This window comes from Xiphias gladius, chromosome 4, assembly GCF_016859285.1.
Source record: "Xiphias gladius isolate SHS-SW01 ecotype Sanya breed wild chromosome 4, ASM1685928v1, whole genome shotgun sequence".
Taxonomy (NCBI): domain Eukaryota; kingdom Metazoa; phylum Chordata; class Actinopteri; order Istiophoriformes; family Xiphiidae; genus Xiphias; species Xiphias gladius.
The window spans coordinates 21,372,043-21,390,272 of NC_053403.1; the positions used below are offsets into that span (position 1 = coordinate 21,372,043).

Genomic DNA, 18,230 nt, shown 5'->3' on the forward strand with positions numbered 1-18,230 from the left:
TTCCTTTAATGCCAATTATGTGTTCCAGTCTCTGTAATAGGATGTGATGGTCAATAGTGTGAAGAGACATGTTAAGGGAGAAGTCATTTGTCCGTTGCAGTTAGAAGATCATTTGTAACTTTCACCAGTGCCAGCTTCCTCAATGATCTTAGAGAGAAAGGGAAAGTTAGATATGGGTCTATAGTTGGCTAAAACATCTGGATCAAGAGCAGGCTTTTTAAGAAGAGGTTTAATTACAGCTACTTTAAAGGACTGTGGTACATTGCCTGTTAATAAAGACAGATTTATTATATCCAGCAAACAAGTGCTAATTAAGGCTAAATCTTCCTTGAGCTGCCTAGTTGAGATGGGGTCCAAGTTCCTGGTTGATGATTTAGATAAGGACATTGTTGAAGTTAGTTGGCGAAGGTCAATGGGAGAAAAACTGTCTAAGTATATATCATGTTTTAAAGCTGTTTCTAAGGTTCAAGTGTTTTAATATAAATTGGTGCTGGTTGAGGTGGGGAGGTGATGAATTTTGTCTCTAATAGTTAGAATTTTATCATTAAAGAAGTTTATGAAGTCATTACTAGTGAAAGCTATAGGATAGGGTTTGACTTTTTTTCAGTGCTGAAAAGAAACCTAGGGTTGTTTTTATTTTCCTCTATTAATGATGAGTAATAGGCTGCTCTGGCATTACAGAGGGCCTTCCTGTATGTTTTAAGACTATCTTGCCAGCCTAAGCGGGATTCTTCCAGTGAGGCTATTTCATCTGACTGGCTCCTAATTTTACGATGTGAGAAGGAAAATTGTAAGTAACCACCTCTCACTCTGTCTCCAGGGAATTTAACATGACACCTACCTACCACTGTAGTGTATACAGACGGTTGGCCTTAGGTAATAGTCCTGCCTAACTAGCTGAACTCACAAAGTCACCAGGCACTCTCCTGCAAGCTCTGCTACTGGTCTTTCAATTGAGATTCACTCTAACCTTTTAGAACCAATCATGAGGTCCTCATAACTTTTGGGAGACCACAAGGCGTCTCTTAGAAGATCAAGCTGTTCAGCGTCCTTTTTTATCCATGCTAGCGGTGTGACTTTAGGGATGGCAATGTAAGTCAGTTGGTCCACCACTTCAGTCCAGACTGAAATATCTCAACAACTATTGGATGCCATTGGGTACATAGAGTATATCCATGTCTATAAACAATGAAGCCTAATGATTTTCCTGACTAATGACTAATGACTTTTAATCTTTTCAAAACTAAATGGTATTTACATCAGCCCCGACTATACTTTGTGTTTAGTGCTAATTAGTGAAAGTTAGCATACTAAAATGCTAACTAAGATGGTGAACATCGTAAACATAACAATTAAAACATCAGCATGATAGCATTGGAACTGTGGACATGCTGATGTTAGCACTTTGCTCAAAGCACTGCTGTGCTCACCCCTCTAGTTTACCATTAGCCATTAGCCTGCACACTGCAGCTCAAACAATAGTGGTGCCTAAAATTGTCAAGACTGCTCTTCAACACAACTGCTAACAAAATGTTCTGTCCTTGCAAGCTACAGTTTCCATCACAAGTTTGTTAAGGCTGCTAGTCAAACACACCCCAAGGTACCGACAGGCTCCCTCCGCGTGTCCCCTTAAGTGCGCCCCTCTAAATCTCTTCAAAGCCAGGGGTAAGTGTTATTACAGATTGACTTATAACGCTAAACTGCCACAAAACTCACAGGGGAGGCTACTAATTCAACAGTTTAGTTGCTGCTCTAATGTGTTTTCACTTGCTAGCATTATGTTAATTGGCTAGCTCGCTAGGTAGCTAATGTTAGCTATCATGTCTGAGATATTGCCCATATTTCTGCAAGTAATATACACTAACATCATCAGTATCACTTTCTAACCTTATGTTGACATGTTAACTTCACAGACTGCATTAGAAAAGCATACATACTCGGATAATTATTCAGATGTTGCTCAATTCATGATTCCACTGCAGTCTTGTATTAAAAATCTCAATGTGATTCAGGTTTGGTCATGCATGAAATACTACGATTTTATTACAGCATATTAAAATTATATACTGATAATTATCAGTTTAGTAATCTACTGATAACTGACAACAACAATTGCCTTAAAGCAGTTAATGTTTTTCCTCTGAGCCTATGTCATGCCAGATGGATAGATTTAATTAAAATGCTATGGGTTTTAAAAACACAAATAAATGGACGTTACTGACAAGCCCCTACGAAAACAACTGAGCCAGGATATCAACAGATATGCACTATGACTTAAAGAAATATACATTATTGATTGTGAATTGTCAAATCTGACAGAGGTTATGTTAAAAGTAAATAAAAGTTCATCAAAAATGAAATTCCCATATCGGTACCTGCTGTCAGAGATGGCCTATGACCTTCCTATGATGGCTCTTGTATGGTATTGGGGGACCATGGGATAGACTTAAATGAAGACAGAAGAATAAATAAATGGGCCGATCTGGTAGGTAATGCAATCACTGTGTTGATGGACTCTGAATGAATGTGTGACTTCTTTTAGTCTTAAACTAAAGCAACCGCAGCTCCTTCTGAAAACCTCTTGGGACAGAATGATGAAGTCAGAATTTATTTTTAAAACATCCAACAAACATACACATACTATACATTAAAATACAATAATTAAATTATTTAAACAATTCAAATTGGAAAGTTTAAAAAAAATCAATCTAATAATGTATTTGTAGATGTTATATTAACTGAAACCATGTAATTTAAACTACGAGTTAAGTTTGTTTTTATGTTTTACCTTGCATAATACTTGATATCATCCTCAGTGCTGTTATCCTCACTAATCCTTCTCTGGTTGATCTCTCTCATTAAGCCTTATAGTGGGGTTTACTAGGACATGGTGTGTTCTCCCTGATCATCACTAAAATGATAATGTACTAAACTAAACTAGTTTCTTAAGGTGTGTAAAAGTATCTAATATAGTTCAAATCATGTTGCACTTTTTTGCCATTTCAAGACAAAAACATTGATGAGAATTAATGAATGTAATAATGATAGTTGTAACTGAGAATAACCTTGTCATGACCGTACATGCACAGTACAACCCAGAACAAACACTCTCGAGATCAAGAGAGGCCAAATACATGAACATGATGAATATTCCCAGTACTGATATTAGTTTTTTTTCCCAGCAGGACGTAAGAATGATGCAGTCATTCAGCTGGTTGATTGAGTTGGCCTGTTTTTCTATCTACCACTTTGGTCCAGAGCAAGTCATCTTGACTATACTAGGCAGATTACCATAAAATTTGAATATCCGTGGTTCCAAGGATGTTTCCTAAGGGTTGTGGTGACTGCTAGTCTTTCCTCAAGCACTGCCGCCAGGTCAGTATTTCCACTTGAGCAACACTTTTGTCAATTACAGGATACAACTTAAAAACCGATGGGATTGTTTAAATGAAATTCACTATGGCTATTGATGCCCCTCAGAGGATTAATCATAATCATAATACTGGCTTGGAGGCAAGTGATGTTTCCCCTAGTGCCACCGCCAGGCAAAATATTGAACTCTAGTTAACAGAAAGCCAGTCCCATCATGCACATGTCTAGCAAGTCGAGCCACAAACATTTCTTATGCTCTTGGTATCTGCCATTAAAACATAAAAGGATTTTCCACTACAGACTCAAAACACAATTCTGATCCCTGTGCCAGTAAATTTGTAGTGAATCAAGATACACCTCTTCACACATGTTCTGGTGTACATAATTTGATAGCTTCCGACAGGAAAAATCACCCCGATGGGTATCAAGACAAGGAAAGGGTTCTGTGACATTCCTTGTTCTCAGCATGTTTCTACCTTGACTGCAGTGAATATAAGGCCATATGGAGGTGCAGTGTACATTCCCAACGCCTTTAATCTGTGCAGTGCTGTTAGCTTTAAGCAATGTTTCTGAACTTTCTAGTTATCTTAAGAAATATTTGAACTAGTTAATTATCTTTAAAGTTTAAGTCTTTATTTTTTTATTTTTATAATTATCAACAAATCATGAAAAGACCAAAGCCAACAATGAATCGTTCCTACTAAAAAGTATTGACTGTGTATCCAAAGCCTGATACAGCTTAGTCCTCTGTACCATAGAGCTTCATTGTTGTCCATAAATTATCAGATCAAATCAGTAAGCCACACCATTGCAATGAGTGACATCTTTCTTCATTACCATGAACTGTTTGAGCCAATCCCACATAAACCATCTTACTGCTGTGAATACTCCTTAGCCATGGTTGAAAATAGTCCCTGACAAATTCACTATTTATTACTGTTTGGGTAACATTTACTAAAATCTACAGTGCCCAGGAAATTATTTAGCTTTTTAAAAAAAATGTATGACCTGTTTTTAAGCCTCTATTCCATTAATTATTACTTAAACAGGACAAAAATGTTTTAGCGTGTTTTTATTACTTAAAATTGCTTAAATAATGGAAATATTTTTTTTAAATTTATTTTAAAGGGGGGTAGTTGGTAGTTGTTGCCTAGCAGCATATGTAAACAGACTATGCAGTCAAAAATAGCACAAAATGCTGCCAACAGTTCCAATCACTACACTATCTGGACTATACCAATCAGCCGCAACATTAAAACCACCTGCCTAATATTGTATAGGTCCCCCTTTTGCATCCAAAACTGCTCTGACCCATTGAGGCATGGACTCCACAAGACCAAGACGCCAGGCACCAAGACGTTACCAGCACGTTCGCCACACCCAAATGAACTTGATGTAGGTATGTTTGCTTGGAATGAAGGGGTCAGAATCTAGCTCTGTACATATTCTCCATTTATGTAATAATCCCTTCCACATGAGCTGGAAGACAAATAACAGAAATGGCCGCTGTTACCAGGCTAGACAAGCCAAAGGGCAAACAAAACAGTTGCCTGATTTGTAGAGCTGAAACTTTCTTTGCAGTTATTGTCATGACTCAGAATTTGTAAATGCTTTTAAGCCTCTAAACATGTGAGCAACCGTGTGCAATGTGTGTACATGCCCCCGCCGGGTTTTCAGTGGTTCCAAGAAAACATTTGGCTCATCATGTCTCATGCAATCTTGCCTCGAGAGGTTTTGATGTTTATCCCTTTTATGCTGCTTGGGTTTGGCATGCCACATGGCTCTTGGCCTGTCCAGCTCTCCAGGAAGAAGGCCCACATCTGACAAACACCGCAACAGTCAGGGAGTCACTGTGGTTTGTTGCACTGAAGAGTACACTGGAGCCTTGTGCTGAGCTCATTAACCCTTGTTGTGTGTGGAGGGCATTCCCACCTTAAAGGATAAGGCTGGCCATAGCTACCATAGTATTCACATTTTTGGGGCCATTAGCTTTCAAGGAGGCTTTACTGCAAGAATTTCTACTACAGCTTTGCATTCATATTAACAATCAGCAGTCCCTACCCTCTCCATTATTAGTCCCCTTTATGCTGTTCAGGAATGAGGCACTCTTTTCACAAGTTGTCACAAGAGCTGTCACATGTATTTGTGCTTTTTATCCTTTGAATCTGAAATACTGGGAAAGGATAAAGGGGCTTTTGTGATCAACACTACAAGATATTGACTGGGAGTTTTCCGCCTTCTGCATTTTATTGAGTCTCAAGGCAAAACCAGCAAGTTTAACTTTTGTAATCTCAACAGGCTTTGGCCAAAGCTTGCAGCACTCATGTTTGTATTAATGTAGATGTAGTTTTAGATTTTGGTACAGTGTATATACAGTGTATACAGTATATACAGTGTTATATTTATTTATATATAAAATATCTAACAAATAAACAAAACATTTTTGATAAGGTTTCCTTATTCATTTATTGATGTTTATTTATTTTTGCAACAGTTACAACCAAGAAATATACTGGGCAGGACATTTTAATCAAAAATAAACTTGTCACTACTCTGTGGTGGACAAATTATAGAGTGGTGACGCTGTTTAAAAACATATATTTGCCGTTTCTGTACTTCAGTTTCTTGTATTTATCAGCTTACATACAGTATATGCCAATACCAGTATATCTTCAATGAGCCAATAAAGGCCATTTACCGGTCAGGCTCTAATGCTTACATTTAAAAAAAAAGGGATTTGAAAATAATATCTTCTCAAAACCAAAATAAGGACAGATTTTCCTATTAAATAAATAGGACCTGAAATACGGCCTGAATCATACAGTACATCTCACTTACAGAATGTATAAGCCAACGATCTTTAGTTGCACTTTTGAGAAGTGGTTTTCTACCCCTGACTACTGAAGCTGACAGATCTGAAAACATTCAGGAGGAAAACAGATGTGTGGTTGGGGGACAATGGAAAGGAGTCGCAGCAATTATTAATGCACTATGATCATTATGAGTGTAATTTTTTCATGAAGTGGCTCGAACAGCCTCTAAAATGTTCTAGTATACAGATGAACAAAAATTGCAATGGCTGCTGTTCAATTTTGATATGTTTGTTTATTAACTTTTTCTCAAAAGCCTGAAAAAGCAGGGCAAGATGGACTATTCAATTAGATTCACTCTGATTTCCCCAGCATTATACAGTACATGTTTTGTCAGCGGTTTATGAACTTTATTGTACAAATGAAGGACTGAAAATCTGAGTATGAAAATTGTCCAAATTGGTTTTCTTTATATTTCACCACTCTGCATGTGGATTATATGAATTTGTGTTGTTTTATAAGACCATGCAGGCTAGGCATACAGTAGTTGCATGACACAATAATATAAACTCCATTCATTTATTCATAAGTAACAGTTTACTGGCTACCAAAGGCCTATGCATATTTCTTTCATAAGTATATGCTGATTCTGTGTGTGATTTGTGGTGGAGAAATGGAGTTCCTGGAGATGGTGAGAGGTGGAGAAAAAGCATTTAACCTATCTTGTCTTTGGACATAGCCATTAGTCTACTAGTTAATTTAAAGTAATAATTATTGTTCATTGAAAAGTAAAAGTTTGTTTACTGTAGTTGCTGTTTAATAATTCATTGGTGTTAATAAACAGTCACTTGCATGTGGCTGATTTCAAGTATTTTCTGTCACAGTTTTTCATGATTAAAATCGAACTTTTCTGAGAAACTTTAACCTAAAGAATTGATACTAATATAATATTTTCACACCATTCTCCTTTATCTGTTTACCCCTTCTTCTCTTTCTTCCACTTTTTACCTTTCTATTCACTCTCTTACTCTCCATTCTCCTTCTCTTTCCACCCATCCTCTTCTTCCTTCGTATTTCTGTTTCACGCCTCTTGTTCTTTTAACTTCCTTTCTATGTCCTTCCCCTTGTCTGTCCTTGCAGTGACAGGAAAGCCCTTTTTCATTGTATCTAGTTTCTCCCACCGCTGGTTGTTCGGCTGGAAAGGCTGTCGTTTCTATGGCTGGGCAGGCTTCTTCTTTGGTTGTGGGAGCCTCATCACGATGACCATGGTCAGCCTAGACCGGTACCTCAAAATCTGCCATCTCAGATATGGTACGTCAGTATCACCTTTAACAGGGTCTCAACATTTAAATCCCATGTACGCCTATTGTATATAGATATGTATCTTGGAGAAGATTTTTGCCAGCCCCCCAAAATGTGGATGGGTTGGCTTTTCGATTTGAATAAAAACAAATAACTGTCAGGTGTAGGCCCAAACCCATGACTGGAACATTCATTCTACTTATTGTGTAATTTTTATATTCCATAATGAAATCAATTGTAATCACGATTTAAAGTGGTTGGAGATCTTATGCCTATTTTAAAGAGGGTGTGTTTTGGCCTGCCATGCACACATTAACCGTACATACACTCAGAGCACTTTATTAGGAACACCATACAAATACTGGGTAGGGCCTCCTTTTGCTCTAAAACCGCCTCAGTTTTTCATAGCATGGATTCCACAATATGGTAAAAACATTCCTTATAAATTCTGGTCCATGTTGACATGTTTGCATGACATTGCTTCTGCAGATTGGTCAGATGCTTATTCATGCTGTGAATCTCTTGTTCTACCACATCCCAAAGGTGTTCAATTGGATTCAGATCTGGTTACTGGGGAGGCCATTGAAGTACACTGAAGTCATTGTCATGTTCATGAAACCAGTTTGAGACAACTTTTACTTGTGACATGGTGCATTATCATGCTGGAGGTAACCATTAGAAGATGGGTAAATTGTAGCCATGAAGGGATGCACATAGTCAGCAAAAATACTCAGATGGGCTGTGGCATTCAAAAATTGATTGATTGGTATTCGGGAGCCCAAATGCGTCAAGAAGACATTTCCCAAACCATTACATCACCAGCCTGGAGTGGATAACGCAGGCTGAGTCCATGGATTCATGCTGTTGACACCAGTGTTTGTGCTTCAGCATAAATGGATATTCAGGCTGCGTTGTTCAAGTCTTCAACTGTCCAGTTTTGGTAAGCCTGTGCCCAATGCACCCTCAGATTTCTGTTCTTAGCTGACAATAGTGCAACCCGATGAGGTCTTCGGCTTTTGTAGCCCAACCGCCTCAAAGTTTGATGTGTTGTTTATTCTGAGATGCTTTTCTGCTTACCACAGTTGTAAAGAGTGGTTTTCTGAGTATAGCCTTTCTGTCAGCTCGAACAGCTCTGGCTCATTTTCCTCTGAGTTCTCTCATCAACTTTTTTTTTTCCCTATTCTGATGTTCGATGTGAACATTAACTGCTTGATTTTATGCATTGCACTGCTACCACAGAATTAGCTGATTGGATTTTCATGAATAGGCTGGTGTATAGGTGTTCAGAGTAAAGTATTCAGTGAGTATCTGCATTGTCCACTGCAGGTACTCACCTTACTTTCCTTTTTTGTTCAAAGTGTCCCCTCATACTGTACATCACTTTAGAACCAACAGCTGATAATTTAAAGTCAAACTGAAATTTGAATTTTCCTCACTCACCCACAAGGATGTGCAATATAATAAACTATAATTATTCTGAAGATATTGCGTATTTTTCCAAAAGAAACAAAAATGTAGTTTTAGAAACATCATGTAAGTTTCAAACATATCAGTGTTTGTGGCAGCTCACTGACATCTGAGTGCCATTAATGCTTGAAGATTCACTTTCAACTTTCATGGTGCACTACTCACCAGAAAATGGCATACAGTACATCCTAAGAATGTTAAAACAGGCTGTTTTTTCTACTTTTTGAACAAATCCACATAGTGTTAACTACAAACCATTTGCAATTTGAAGCTGAATGTCACTTTAAATTCAGCATTTAAGAGGACCAAATATTCAGTTAAGTTTGTATTCTAACCATAGATGTCAACACTCACCAGTATGAATTAGCATCTTGATTTATAAAGTAATTCATTAGTAAACATTCTGATCTTTTTCAAATTTTGAATATTCACGAATTATGTTGTTGGTCGTCATTTTATTTATTTTGGCTTGCTGTAAGCTGACAGGCAGGAGTCACAGGTGGATTTTCAAAAAAAGAAGGTTTTTATTTAGCAAAAATGAATAAAATAGCAATTTATTACATATTCAATGAATGCCCATATAAAAGGTCATCTAAACAGAAGTAGACTCAGGCAATATTAGTTTAGCAAAAAATGAATATTCTATGTGAAGTGAACAGATCAAATTGGCTGAAGAAAGCCAAACTGACTTAACAAAAAGAATACAAATGGGAATATATATACTGGCTGTTCAGAACACTTTGAAACAAAAGGGTGACACCAAGACAAACACTACAAGCTACACTATGAATACAAAAGAACAGGACAATTAATCTATCAGTTTAAATAATATGGCAACTAATCAAAAAAAAAGTATCAAAAACTAAGAGTCTAAAGAAATAAACAAATTCTTTAAATTAGAACTTCCACACACCCCTAGGCTGTCAGAGCTCTCTCATCCACATGTTTTGCCAAACCAGGCAAGAGGTTCAGTCAGGTAACTCAAAGACAAATAGACATGAATTAATATACCTCAATTAAAAAAACTGGTGATATGAGAAAACAACGTAAGCTAAATGTGCATGCATAGTTTAAAAAACAGTGTAGTGTTAAAAGGTGCTATTAAACAAATTGTAAACCAAACTAACTATGACTGTTTTATTTAGTCTAAGTCTCTGCAAATGAAAATAACTGAACATGTGATAATGTGGGTGAGTGTTTGAAACCTTAAGCCTTCAATTGTGTGACTGTGGATATGGCCATCAAAGTTGTGGATATTATTTTAGTTATATTAATTTTTGCCTTGATCTTTAAATCTTTGCGATACTCTCCTATATCGTACTGCAGTATGACAAGCTTGTTCTTTAAAAAAAATGTGTGAATGTTATGTTACCCCACACACGGGGAGTCTGATATTTTCTAATGGTACAGATTTTTTGTATTTTTCTTTTCTCTGTTGCTGCTGTTGAACTGTAGTACTGTTAACAATGCTTTGTTGAATAGGGAAAAATGAATTTGTATGTACTTGTAAGTGAAGTATGTACTTGGAAGTGAAAGCTAGTAGGCTAGGCTAACTAGCCTCCACTCAGAAGGTGGAGGCTAGTTAGTTTAGCTCGCTAACATTGGCATTGATTCCCACTAGAACTTACTTGTTGTGTGACCTACTTCAACACCTGCTGAGTGCCATATTCAAGGTCCTATACATTGCTTTGTTCATTTCACATTCAACAAGTCCTTACTAACTTAAATTACCATATAGATCGCTTATCCCTACCCTCACATACGAGCCATAGGAGCATAGCGACTGCAGGCGTACTAGACTGTCATGGTAACAATAATAAACATGCAGTTAAGGTTGTGGAACAGTAACTGTTTGGTTAGATTTAGGCACAAGAAGTAGTTGGTTAGGTTTAGAAAAGGATCATGGTTGGGATTAAAATAAGTACTTGCTTAAGGTTAGAGGACCTTCATTGTCATGGTGTAAATAATAACAATGCCGTTAAAGCTTTGGAACAGGCATGTATAAAAGAAGCTAAAGGTTTCACACGGTAATCCCAACCTCCTAACGCATGCTTTGTCACTCCGTATACTACTTTACCTATCTTCCTCCTTCGCTCCCATCATAATTACCTAAAAATAAAATGTAAGTCTTCCTACATTAAAGAAAAGAACAGATTCTAGCTACTGTCAGCTATCTCTCTTTCATGGGTCCAATTGTGGCGCTGGCAAATAACCAGGATGTTAGAACTCAAAGCAGCAATAGTAGTACAATAGTACTGTAGCCTCAACATTCATCACTGTGTGATTCAGAATTCAACACAGTAACGTAGAAGTGCTGAAATCATAGATGTGACTTAACAACAGCTGACCACTTTGCTCCCTTAATGAGGAAACTGCCTGTCTGGCTGCTGGCATTGAAGTGATATCATCAATGTTTTTTTTAGAACTTGCCCAAACAGATGCTGGACCAGTTAAAATACCTGTAAGCACACTGTCAGTCAGTACTAAAAATGTATGCCCCCCGGAGGACACTAATATAGGGAGCTCTGTTAAATAAAATAACAATTTCTTATTTTGCTAATTACAGTTTTAACCAAGTAAGTAAACGATTATTAATTTTAGTTTCAATTTGACTTTAACAAAATCAATTATCTCTTGCCTAAAGGGGAGTAATCCCCAACCCCTAACTGGTTCACTGAAATAATTTGTAGTTCAATCACACACATCTCACGCAGTCGTACTCCAGGGGACGCTTGGAACAAAATGTAAAGCAAAAAGCAGGCACACATCTGAATGCCCTCTCAGATCAATTTCCCTCTTTAAAATGTCTTTCAGAAATTTCAGAAATACTCCTACATTGTCAACCAGCCTGACTGAAGCTCTGTTTGTCAGATATAATTCACTGTATATGAACAGATGTGTTGTTTTAACTGGAAACGACAGGATTTACTACTGCTTGATACAGTGATGTGATGTGTGGCTTCTGTTGTCAAGATTTAACAAATAGGAAATTATCAGTACAGTGTGAAGGCAGTTTTTAAAAACCCAGTTTGACAACCATGAATTATATGATCCACACACTGCATCAGAGGTTAGAATTACAAAATAAGGCTGGAATGGGGAGTTTGTATTGAGTTTAAAAGTTTAAAAATTGGGTTTTTATTACGAATCTCATCACTAGTCCATCATCATTCCTCTCTTTTCTTTCACTCAGGCACATGGCTAAAACGCCACCACGCCTTCCTGTGCCTGGCCTTTGTGTGGGTGTATGCAGCCTTCTGGGCCACCATGCCCCTAGTTGGCTGGGGAAACTATGCCCCAGAGCCCTTTGGGACTTCCTGCACACTGGACTGGTGGCTGGCACAGGCCTCTGTGTCTGGCCAGAGCTTCGTCATGGCCATCCTATTCTTCTGTCTCGTCCTCCCCACTGGCATTATCGTCTTCTCCTATGTCATGATCATCTTCAAGGTCAAGTCTTCTGCAAAGGAAATCTCGCACTTTGACGCCCGCATCAAAAACAGCCACAACCTTGAGATGAAACTCACAAAGGTGGGTGAGATGTTGGAGGGAAGGTGCGGGAAAGAAAAGGAGCAGAACAAAGCAAGACTGCTAGAGAGAGGAAGAAGAGGAAAGAAGACATTTCAGTACTGCTTGTACAGGAATAATGTTAAGGCCAAATCTGTGATACATTGCTTTGTATCCTCTCCCAGGTGGCAATGCTGATCTGTGCAGGCTTCTTGATAGCCTGGATCCCTTATGCAGTGGTGTCAGTGGTGTCTGCGTTTGGTGAGCCAGACTCAGTGCCCATCCCTGTGTCTGTCATTCCCACCTTGTTGGCCAAGTCCTCAGCCATGTACAACCCCATCATCTACCAGGTCGTGGACCTGAAAAACTCCTGCGCGAAATCCTCCTGTTTGAAGGTTCTGAAGAAACGCAAGCATTTTAGAAAGTCAAGGTAAAATAATAATATTTTTCTAGACTTTATTGCTGATTAATTGTTGACGGAGCATAGCTTTAGTTCAAACAAAGCACTGAAGGTGCTGATTGGTACCAGCTGTTTAGTTCATGCTTAGCCCTAAAGGCCCTAGGTTCCTTGTATGGCAACTAGTTTATTGTAATAATCCTTTTGTAATTATTGTGTATGGTAATAAGTTTTTTTTGTGCCAGTAAATGTCACATGTCTTGAAATTTTGACCATGGCCAAAATCGTCTTATACCCCAGTGTTGTTCCTGTTGGCTTACATGTTTCCTTTTTCCATCACCCATAGCATGATGGGAGCTGTAGGGACAAAACTTACAACACATTGTACTCAAATGGAAATTACAGTGACAAATCCATAAAAATGTCCTTTTTCTCTTGTTGTCATTTTACACTGTTATTACATTTTTTGACAGTAATAAGGCTCATAATGTCCCATTACAGTTTCAGATTATGTAAAACTTTTTTGTTTTTACATAACTTGTACACACACACACACACACACACACACACACACACACACACACACACACAAACACACACGTATATATATAGTGCCACTCACAGGCCAAATTATGGCATTGCTGTGTAGATGTGAAAATGACACTGGAAAGAAAAAAATGGCATAAACAGGGTTGTTTTAGAGAAATAAAATGATTAAGTAACAACTGAAAAGAATTTCCTAATTTTCCCATTTAGGATGAACTGCAGCTTTCAGAGGTACTTATGACAAATGTACTGTTGCTGCTGAAATGAAATTTCCAACCCTCAGTATCCATTTGTAGCTCTTTAAAAAGTATATTATTGTATTTATTGTAGCAATTGTTAATTTTACAGTGAGTTTGTCTGCACCTACAGTACATATTTTAACAGTGGTTCGAGGATTTTGTTAAAACCAAAAGCATTGAGGTGTAAAGCAAAAAGGCCTAATGACCTTAAATTCAACTTTCAGTAACTGAAAGTATGAATATCCTAATTTAAATTACATGCATAGCCTATGTTCCTTAACCAAAGCTTTTAGTTCACTTGAAAGATTAAGTTAAACATAGTGTTGGCCTGATGTAAACAAACAACAAATACAACAATATGTGCAGTATGAAGGTGGGCAGTGCTGGCCTTTACCCATCTATTGTGCTGTTGTTGCAGTGAACTGAAACATCATTCAGAGCTTTTAATCGAAAGCCGCACTTCAATCTCATTCTCAAAGGGCATCTGACAGTGAGGTATGTCACAGTAGTTTTTACCATTGGTATCTCCACTGTGCACCCTCCTCCCTTCAGAGGTCAACAGAGTCAAACAGCTTTGCTATTGTCTATTATCTTAAATTTGCATGGTCATTAAAATTCATTAAACTTTGAACTTGCCATAAAACTATATGGATTTAAGTCATTACTACAAGCACATCCTCTGATCTCATCAATTTCAGTCACTTGAACTGAATTTGATTGACATATTATGTTTCCAATATCACCAATAATGGAAGTTCGATTAAAAAAAAAACAATTCAAAAAACATTCAAACATATTGTATTGCTGGTTTTAGGTAACTGTGTACAGTCTGATAAATGTCCTCAAATGATGTTACTTGAGGGAGCATTGGTTGGGTCTGAATTCTACAATCTGTGGGTGATAAAAAGAAATGAGCTTACCAGACCTCTGTAGCTCAATCCTCACATCTGCTCGAGGCTAGCGACTCAAGTCTATATTACCTGCTATTAGCATAACACACATCAATCACCAACCAAACCGTTGGTTGAGTTGCATTGTGAGTATTTCAGCACAAGGTTTTATCAAGGAAGGGGAATGCTTGGAAGAAACAAGACACTATCTCTAGTTCTGCTGCATCGATTTGGTTCTCTTGTTTTTAGAACTGTCCATCATGATTCCGAGAATGTTATAGATGCTTAGCACTTGTAGAGTACTCTTTTACATTTTGCAGTCTGGTTAGTGGTGGAGGTCTGCATTTCTGATCAAGCCAAGTGTTGAACTATCTGATTTTTGATGCTTCATTTACTTAATCTACAAAATATTTTTGCCACAAAGATGAACTGTTAGCTGCCATTTTAGCATGAAAATTATTTGAAAGACATTGTTGTAGCTGTTTTTACTGTAATATCCTCAACTCAAGATAGGAGTGATCTACGATAATTGCGTGGGAGCATTAATGCGGTTTGGGTGTGTTTGTTTCAGTATGTAAGAGTATGCCTTCAGTATCCAAACAAACAAGCACACACGCTAAAAATTTCTGGATGCTGAAGGTATTTTTCCCGGGAAACGGTAACAGGTTTTTGTCATGATTTACGGGAAAATATCGAACCCTAGTTGTTACACATTACATCAAACTATTCACATTTCAAACTAGAATGGCAGTCTGTAGAGCCAATACCTCTATCATTGGCCAAATATTGACAAAAATTCTCAAAAAATCTAACAATGTTAAAGAAAGTGATACAAAAAATAATTCCTAGGTCCGCCCCTTTAACCGGATCCGCACCAAAATTTAAAGGGGTTCTTCCCTGACCCATGCCTGATTCCTCAACCAAAGTTCATGCAAATCGTTTCAGTACTTTTTGCGTAATTCTGCTGACAAACAAACAAACAAACAAACTGACGGGAGGAAAACAATACCTTCTTGGCGAAGGTAAAAAGTAACTCAGTGAACAAATTTTCCTAGTTTATAATTAACTTTTGCTCAGAATCATTCTCTTAACTCAAATAGTGTTGATAAACAATAGCTCAATATGATCATATCTTCACAATACATTTCCACTGAGGGTTGAAAAATGACAATACTGAATTACAGCCCAGTCCCACTCGATTGCTTGATCCCTTGCTGCCATTTCATGTATTTGAATCCTAAGAGTTCAGTTTTTGCACTTTATGTATATATACATGAATGTAGAGCCCTCAGAAATTAACTTTTACAGGTGAGATTACAGGCAAATAAATTGCAAAGTAGTACCCTAAAAAGCACAAGTACCCTTTTGAAAGTGTATCATGTAGTGAATGAGAAAGAGTGAACGAGGAAGTGATTTCAGACACAGCTAATGTCACATCAGTGACATTATACATGTGGATGTTTTTTTTTTTGTATTTTCTCCTGCGGTTTACTTAAAGTTGTTATACTAGTTAACCATTTTTGCAAAAATTGGCAAGAAGAAAATTTTCATGGTTTTATTCGTTAAAAAACAACAACAACAAAATTCTTAGTGATACCTCTGTTCTCTCCTGTTTTCATGTTCCCTGCAGGTTCTACACCATCTCTGGCTCATTAAAGGACACACCACCAGCCAAAGAAGCTCACTTCGAGATGTGAGACAAGTGCTTTAGACTGTGTGACCCACTTACCTCTTATACTTTGGACAGTTTGCCTTGTGCCCTGACTTCTGTGCTCTGCACTTAACCAGTCACATGCCCCTTGTCATCTGCTATGACATCATCAACTACTCACCATCACTCTCACTTTTTGGTTTTCCACTCAAACTGGATTTCTGTGTGCTCCCCGCAGTTCCCAGTGTCTGTACTACTTTGAAAAAAAAAAACCCAACATACATTACTGGCCAATTTATTACAGTGTTTTTCTCAAAATACAGCTAAACTCAGGTTTGAAAACTTGAGTATCCAACCAGAGTCACAAGACATCTGGACCTATAACTCTTTTGCAACCAACTCTTGCAAAAGACTGAATATGCTAGAAAAATTTAATTGTTAAATTTATTTTCAACATGTTTCTAAAGTTGAACTGCAAATTAAAACGAAAAAAACCAAAACAAATCAACCTGATGTGAGCCAGGTCAAATTGGGTTTGGGTGTAACCGTCAAGCTCAAAGTTGTATCTTTACTGTTTGTACAGACTTTTGCACCTGTGGATATACACTCATTAAGCACTTTATTAGGAACCCCTGTACACCTGCTTATTCAAACAATTATTCAAACAGCAAATCATGTGGCAGCAGAGCAATGCATAAAATCATGCAGATACAGGTCAGGAGCTTCAGTTAATGCTCACTTCAAACATCATAACAGGGAAAAAAATGTGATCTCAGTGAATTTGGCCATGCCATGAATGTTGGTGCTAAATGGGTTGGTTTGGGTTTTCTGAAACTGCTAATCTCCTGGGATTTTCACAACCATCTCTGGTGTTTACTCAGAATGTTGCAAAAAATATCCAGTGAGTGGCAGTTCTGCAGACAGAAGTGCCTTGTTGATGAAAGAGGTCATAGGAAAATAGCCAGACTGGTTCAAGCAGGCAGCAAGGTTACGGTAACACACTTTACAACTGTGGGGAGCAGAAAAGTGTCTCAGAATGCACAATACATCGAACCTTGAGGTGGATGGGCTACAATAGTAGAATACCACATCAGGTTCTACTCCTGTCAGCCAAACACAGAAATCTTAGGCTGCAGTGGAAACAAGCTCACCAAAATTGGACAGTTGAAGACTGAAAATTGCAACCTGGTCTGATGAATCTCAATTTCTGCTAAGTCACGCGGATGGTAGGATCAGAATTTGGTGTCAACAGCATGAATTCATGATCCCAACTTGCCTCGTGTCAACAGTCCAGGCTGGTGGTTATGGTGAAATGGTATAGGGAATGTTTTCTTGGCACACTTTTGGCCGTTTAATCAATCAGTCATCGTTTGAATGCCAAAGCCCATCTGAATACTGTTGCTGACCATCAAGTCAAGTCAGTTTTAAACAACATTAACAGAAGTTATTTCAGGGCACTTATATAGAGCAGGTTTAGACCATACTCTTTACAATATTATTTACAGGGAACCAACATTCACCCATGAACAAGCACTTGGCGACATTGGGGAGAGAAAAACTCCTTTTTAACAAGAAGAAACCTAAAGCAGAACTGGGCTCTGGGTGGGTGGCCATCTGCCTCGACTGTTGAGAAAGAAGGAAAGGGGGAGAGGGGAGAAAGAGAGAGAAAGAGAGAGAGCATGAGGAACGATGATAGACCACAATGCAAGTTGCACATAGAAATGTAATAATAATAATAATAACAATTATTATTATTATTATTATCATTATTGTTCTAATAATAATAGGACTAATAATAATCATTGTAGCAGTGGGTGTTGAGCACGATCCTGGAGGCAGCAGGCGGCTTGCAATCACAGATCCGGATTCTACAGCTCCGGAGGCAGGAATACCTGCAAAACATGACAGGAGGAGAGAGGAGAGAGACGAACAAGCACAAAACTACGGGAAAGAGAGGATGCAGATTTAGTAACATGCATTAATGGGATATGAATGAGTACAGGTGGAGAGGGAGAGAAAGAGAGAGGAGCTTGGTGCATCATGGGAAGTGCC

At 37.9% G+C, this 18,230-nt stretch overlaps 1 protein-coding gene across 1 annotated transcript in view; it reads left to right on the forward strand.

Moving 5' to 3' along the window:
- opn5 (opsin 5) overlaps positions 1 to 16,224 on the forward strand; it is a 62,326-nt gene extending 46,102 nt beyond the window's left edge. Inside the window, exons 5-8 of the mRNA XM_040125761.1 lie at positions 7,323 to 7,493; positions 12,145 to 12,479; positions 12,641 to 12,885; positions 16,158 to 16,224. Coding sequence (XP_039981695.1) covers positions 7,323 to 7,493; positions 12,145 to 12,479; positions 12,641 to 12,885; positions 16,158 to 16,224 — 818 coding nt within the window. The remainder of the gene's footprint in view (positions 1 to 7,322; positions 7,494 to 12,144; positions 12,480 to 12,640; positions 12,886 to 16,157) is intronic.
- Positions 16,225 to 18,230: the final 2,006 nt, after the last annotated feature.